The 6,889-nt window shown below is 62.6% G+C and overlaps 1 protein-coding gene across 1 annotated transcript; it reads left to right on the forward strand.

Annotated features, from left to right (window-relative positions):
* Positions 1-1,232: 1,232 nt before the first annotated feature.
* Positions 1,233-5,934, forward strand: EMIHUDRAFT_53827 (putative ABC transporter; the record flags this gene model as incomplete). Its single annotated transcript, XM_005765964.1, has 5 exons — positions 1,233-1,352; positions 1,496-1,657; positions 1,730-1,768; positions 1,843-1,956; positions 5,677-5,934. Coding segments are annotated over 5 exons (693 nt in total), but the record flags the coding sequence as incomplete, so codon positions are not given.
* Positions 5,935-6,889: the final 955 nt, after the last annotated feature.

The raw sequence follows: 6,889 nt of genomic DNA on the forward strand, positions 1-6,889 counted from the left end.
ATCGACACCCCCCCCCCCGCTCGTCCGACGGCGCAGTCCATCAATTCTCCGCTCGTCCGACGGCGCAGTCCATCAATTCTGGCTAACCCTAACCCCGACCCTGACGCTAACCCTGACCCTGACCCTAACCCTCAGGCGCGGTCCATCAACTCTGGGGACGCCACCCTCTCCATCCTCGAGCTGTGGGGCGCAGAGTACCAGGAGAACTCGTGCCTCCTGCTCCGCCCGGAGAGCAGGCCCCTCTTCGAGGCCATCTGCGCACCCTCTCGACCGAGACGCAGGACGCCCTCGCCGAGTCGAACACGACGGCCGAGGAGGCGATCAACCCCCCTCCATCTCCCCCTATCTCGGCCGAGGAGGCGACCACCCCCCTCCATCTCCGCCACGCGAGATCAGCCCGAGAGGACAGGACGAGAGGAGCCGCCCCTTCTCACAGGTCATCTCCTCCATCTCAACCACGCGCGCCTTCGCCGCCGAGCGGAGCGAGGAGGAGATCTACGGCCGAGGCATGAAGGCGTACCAGGAGTGCGTCGTCCTCCGCACGGCGCGGCTGTGATCTCCCCATCTCTCCCCATATCTCCCCATATCTCCCCATATCTCCGTCGTCCGCACGGCGCGCGGCTGTGCACGCGTGCCGCCTCCTCCTCCCGCGGGAGATATGGGGAGATGTGGGGAGAGATGGGGGCCTCTTCCTCCCGCGGGAGCAAGCCTTCCCTCCCCGACCCCCTCGCCTGCAGGCGCGGCTGTACTATGTGTACTCGTCGATGACCTTCACCTTCCTGCCGTACTGCGCGTACTGCCTCGTCCTCTACTACGGTATCGGTATCTCCCCATATCTCCCCAGTCCTCTGCTACGGTATCTCCCCATATCTCCCCATATCTCCCCATATCTCCCATATCTCCCCATATCTCCCCATATCTCCCCATATCTCCCATCCTCTACTACGACGCGCCGAGATGTAGCCGGGATACAGCCGAGGCGTGGCCGAGATGCAGACCTCGCCCTCTGCCACGGGCAGCCTCCACCCAGACACGCGACCGGCACCGGCCCTCCCCCGACCCCTCCCTCCCCACCCCTCTCCCTCTCTGGACCTGTTGCTCAACAGGTGCGCAGCTCACACAGACGCCTCCCGGCTGCGGCGGCCGTCGGCGCGCACCCCCGCTGCTCCGTCGACACCTTCTTCCCCTCCCCCCCTCCCTCCCCCCCCCCCCCCTCCTCCCTCCCTCCCAGGTACGCGCTCCGGCCGGAGAAGCTCGTGCTGGACGGTCTCTCTCTGCACGTCAAGCCGGGCGAGGTGGTCGCGCTCTGTGGGCCGAGCGGAGGCGGCAAGTCGCCTACGCCTCGCTGCGCGGTCTCTTGCCCGTGCCCTACCATCGAGCGCACGGCGGCTAATCCCCTCCTCGAGCGCCCGTGCTCCCCCTCTCACCACAAGCTCCCCGAAAAGGGGCGTCGCGGCTTTCTTTTCTGTCTCGTCACCGCCCCGCTCCCCCGCAGGTGCTCCTCGACGACGTGCCCATCTCTCGGCTCGACCCGGGCTGGTTCCACCGGCAAGTTGCGCTGGTGGGGCAGGAGCCCGTCCTCTTCGCCCGCTCGATCGAGGACAACATCTGCTACGGCCTCGGCGAGCGCGGGGAGGGGCGGCCCTCGACAGAGGAGGTGCACGCCGCCGCGCACCTCGCCAGGACATGTCCTGGACAGGTCCGTGACATGGACATGCACATGTCGCAGGTGCACGCCGCCGCGCAGCTCGCCAACGCGCACGACTTCGTCTCCGGCTTTGACTTCGGCTGCGGCGCGCCGGCATGCACGAGGAGCGCCCCCTCACCACTGGCCGGCGTGAGCAGGCTTCGAGCTCGGCTACGCCACGCCCGTCGGCGGAGATGCGGGGCGCGCAGTTAAGCGGCGGGCAGAAGGAGCGCATCGCGATCGCGCGCGCGCTGGTGCGGCACCCGTACGTCGCGTGCTCTCTCCCCGCGTCTCCCCGCGTCTCCCTCGTTTTTGCTATATCTTTTTGGATTGGTTTTAATGTAAATTTGCTCCCAGCGGAAGCAAGTATAAATGCACCAATTTACGATGAACTTTTTAAAATTCTTTTCATCATTGGCCTAAAACTCCGAGTTAATTGTACAATCGATGTTCAATTTTTAATTTCGTTCCATCAATTATCGATTTTCGATTTGTTTACGTCCGATACGCATGTACTAAGGGTACGTCCGATACGCACACGTACCCGACATTACAAGAAGCACACTTCGCACGGCATTACGGAGCTTCCTTCGCGCCGACACGACCAAGGAGCTTCATCAACGTGCGCGCACTCGTCCAGCCACACTGCGGTCGTGACAGACCGGCGTGCTTCCACACACAAGGTGACGAGCGGCCGCCGCTGACGACATCAATACTCAGACTCACCGAACCGGGCGCGCCGACCACGCGATGCCACCAGCCTCGCGGCAACAGCAGCGCATCACCGGCATGCAGCGCCATCTTTGACGCTCCTATCGGCGGCCATGCGATGCGCTGGTCACAGTAGCGCACACCGTCTCCATGTTCCATGCATCCTTCTGCTGTTGCCGCACTCGGCTCCGCCCAGCTCACCTCGCGCGTGCCGCAGACGACAAGCAGCAGCCCATCGTCTGTGTCGCAATGAACGGTGCTGTCAGTCGCAAGCAGTGAGACAAACGCCATTGCGCCTCGATGCCGTGGGGGGAGGGCGCTTGCTGTCAGCCTGCGCGCCAACGCTACGCCTGTGCGCTCCAGCAAATGCGGTGCCACCCACTGCAGCATCTGTGGCACGGCGCTGGCGCAAACTTGGAACTGCACGTAGCCCGGATCTGCTGAGACCATGCCAAAGATTGTCTCGCGGGAAGGCAACCACGGTGCACTGCCGGTCATGGGACGTGCTATTGGAGCACGACCGTTCAGACGGCCGCTGGTGCGCACCACACCGACCTGCTTTCGACGATGGTACTCGGCGCGCTTCTCTGCCCTGACCTTCTCCCTTTTGTCGCGGCGCCTCTGACGAGGCACGGGCGGCTCTGCAGCAAGGCTGTCGACCGTCCCTCCTTCGCCCACCGCGGTCACCGCTGTGACGGCAGACTTTGCAGCCGTCGAACGCGCACCCGAACGCATCACCACACCACACGGCTTGAACAAAAGCGAGGCACAAGCTGTGGGGTGGTGAAACAGCTGTGAATTGTGCACGTGCATTCGGGAACCAGCCCTTGGCCCCTTGGCCCCGTAATACGTCTGTAGATATGTGTGTGCGGTTGTATGTCGCATACATACAGCTGCATGTGTGCATGTATACGATCTGCCCCTGTGCCTCGAGGAGTTTCACACTTGTACAGGTGTGCACCGATGGAAAATCCATGGCGCAGCTCCGTGGGTGCGCATTGCTCGTGCAGCCAGTCGCAGTGGCGACTGCCGCTGGACAGTGCAGTACCGCTGGACGGTGAGGCTGATGAGCATCTACTCCCGTGTGATGACACCCAACCCGGCCTGCGCAGACGCCGTAGGACTGAGCACACGCCAATATTGACAATTCAATCATCAACACCCACCAGAAAGAGCTCACGTGCAACACAGTCTCTCGTCAATGCTACTGGTGCTACCTCGCACGCTGGCATCCAATCCACGCAGGCACGCTTTATGAGCTCGTGATATGCTCGAATGTGCCAGATGTGCACACACCAACACTGCTTTTGCGCCGACGTCGTCGTATGTGTCACTTTCATTCTCAGATTGCGCAATGGTCTCGTCGAGTATTGACGCCTTCACTCAACGAGACCGAAGAAATCGTGCCAACGAGCGATAGCGTTCAGGTCAGTGTCATGAACTTGCGCTAATGATAGCATTATGACTGTGGTAGGATACATCTTCTACCCATGCCTTGCATTCCATGCATGATCACAAAGGGTATTCTAAATCGCAGTCCCGTGCCCAGTGTTGTGCGAGGGAGTTTCGTTGTAAGATTCTAAATCGCCCGTCGCTCAAGACGAGCGTACAACCTCTGATTTTGACGCCTGATGCCTCGCTCGTGACCTGAAGCATGCCCCTGCAGGCGGTGATGCCCCTCGCAGAGGCGTGGGTGCGCTCGACAGGTCTACATTGTGACTGTCCAGAAGACTTGCCTCCAGCAAAGCGTCCAAGGGGGCGACCACGTCAGTATGTCGACGGTTGCCGTCGATGCTGGCGGTCGCTGTGCACCGACCGCGACTTCCCGTCACCGCATGGTGTGTCGCTAGCCACTCGCTTCGTGGAAGAGCACCCTGACCTCAGCAGGCAGGTCGCCACAGAGGCGCTGAAACATGCACTGCCTGCTGCTGGCTTCATCCTCACCCAGCTCACCGCCGTCCTGCCTCTTCCGGATGGCACCAATGCGCCGAAGGCATTTGGGTGGGTCGCGTTTGGCTGGCGCGACAAGCGGGACAACGCCACCTTTGTTCAGCGGAGCTCGACAGCGGGGGGCGGACTCTTTGCGGCCATCGACCTGAACCCCGGCGTGCACCTTGACAAGTATGAAGGAGCGCAGGTCGCAGCGAAGGTGATGCGGCGCGATGATTATGCTCGCGGCTATGTGATGCGCATTGGCCCTCGCTACATTGACGCTCGCGACCCGGCCGGGCGACTGCGGCTCTCCAATGGAGCGCGCGTTGATGTGCACAGCTTCAGTGATGCCGATTGGCAGGCCTTGGAAGAGAGTGAGCAGCGTGGCGTGGCATGGCAGGGTGGTTGCGCCAACCTGTCGCGCTTCGTCAACCACTCCACGGCACCGAACGCCAAGTTTTCGCGCGGCTGGCTCGTCACGACGCAGCCTGTCAAAGCGGGCGATGAGTTGTTTGTCCGCTACTGCAAGCACTTTTGGCTCGAATGGGATCAGTGACGAGTGAGGTGCTTGTTGCGTAGTTGATGTTGTATAGTGTCGTCGTTTGTTGCATGGCGTCAGCTCAATGGCTTTTCCCCACATAAAATAGCAGCCGCTCTCTCATTCAAATGTGTTGATTGATCGTCTGATCTGGCGGATAGAACGGTACGGTTGCGGTCGCCCTGGTTGATAAACATGCAAGTCATCCAGTGGCGCCTGCCCAGCTCCCACTGAGGTTGCGCACCTAGGCTTCAGCTGAATACGCCATCCTGTTTCCGGTGCCCATCTGAGCACACGCTCCGCAACTAAATCGCCTGTTGCACTCGTCCCACCAATATAAATCAATGTCCCATCGTCACTCAAGGTAGCTCCTCTGTCCAGCAATCCCAAGTCAACCAACCAACAATCAAAGGCAAACAGCCGCACCGCCCACAAGCTTGCGGCTGTCACGTGTAGCATTGCGTCCAAGATTACATGCGAGCCGATGCTAGTGCGCACCGGTGTGTAGACGCGTGGCGGCGGCACGCATGGCGAAAATGCATGCATTGGCCCCCGCTTGGCCGTTGCCCGCGTCTCCCCGCGTCTCCCCGCATCTCCCCGTGTGCGTGCTGCTGTGCGTGCTGCTGCTCGATGCCGGGAAGAGAAGAGAAGAGATGAGAAGAGCGTGCTGCTGCTTGCGAGGCACTGAGCTGCAGCTATCTGCCCCTATCTCCCCGTATCTCCCCGTATCTCCCCTTATCTCCCGTGCTGCTGCTAGACGAAGCGCCGAGCTGCGGCGCAGGCGCGGCCGCAACGAGTTGCGCCGCAGCCTCACCGCGGCCCTTTGCCGTCCGCTCAGGCGACGAGCGCGCTCGACGCGGAGAGCGAGGCGGTGGTGCAGGCGGCGATCGACTCGATGATTGCGCAGGGCGGGATGACGGTGGTCGTCCTCGCACACCGGCTGTCGACCATCCGGAACGCCGACTGCATCTGCGTCGTCAAGGGGGGGAGGGTCGCCGAGGAGTGCCCGCACCACGAGCTCATGGCGAGGCCGGCGGGCGTCTACGCGAAGCTCGTCTCCAAGCAGATGGCGCTCCACTCGGGCTCCACCGGCTCCCTCTCCGGCGCCGGTGGCAGCGCGGCAAACCTGGACGCGGGAGGGCAGGAGGCATTGACGGAGGCTTGCGCCGCGAGCCAGCCGCGAGCCAGTATTGTAGCGAACGCGCACTCTCTCCCCATGTGCTGAAAGAGCGGCCCGGTAGTCGACGCAGCATGACGCTCTCTCGCAGCTCGGCCCGCCGCCTTGATGCCGGTTGGGCCGCGTTTTGGCCGCAGATAGCCCACGGCGGTTTGTTGTGCAGACTACTGTGGGAGAAGCAGGCCACGCGAAGTTCTTTATTGCGCTCACTCGCACCGCGCGAACACCTGTGCGCTTCAGAGGGCACCTGGGCACGGCGCTCGCTCGAACTAGCCCACCAAAATACCATTTGTGTCGTTTTTTTTGCCAGTACGATCACTCACACGCAAAGCATTCGGTGGGTTTGGCCGACAGACGCCTCCACCCACCCTTCCCCCCGGCGTCCCGCAGCCTCCACCGAACACACACACACACTCCCCGCCGCCGCACGCCTCGTCTCCCATGGACCCAGACCCGAGCCGCCCTCCCCGCCGCGGCTGCGTTCCGCTCGTCGCGTGTACGTTTTTCCGTGGCCGCACGCCTCGTCTCCCCTCCGAGCCGCGTCTGCGTCCCGTTCCTCCGTAGATACAGCAAAATGGCGCCTACCACGAACGAGACCGTGATGGTGCGCGCCCGGCCCCCGATCCTCCTCCGCTGCCCTGGATAGCACGTCGCCACCGCTCGCCGCCGCCTCGCCTCGCTTCTTGACCGCCGCCATCAACGCCCGGCCCGCGATCACATCGCCGGCCAAGCCCCTTGCCGCCCTCGCCGCCGCTTCCCTCGCCCCCGCTCCCCCGCCCCCGCTCCCGGGATCCCCCTTTGATCCTTTGCCATAGATGAGCCTCCCCGCACCCATTCACTCGTT

The sequence above is a fragment of the Emiliania huxleyi genome (genome assembly GCF_000372725.1).
Source record: "Emiliania huxleyi CCMP1516 unplaced genomic scaffold EMIHUscaffold_53, whole genome shotgun sequence".
Lineage (NCBI taxonomy): Eukaryota > Haptophyta > Isochrysidales > Noelaerhabdaceae > Emiliania > Emiliania huxleyi.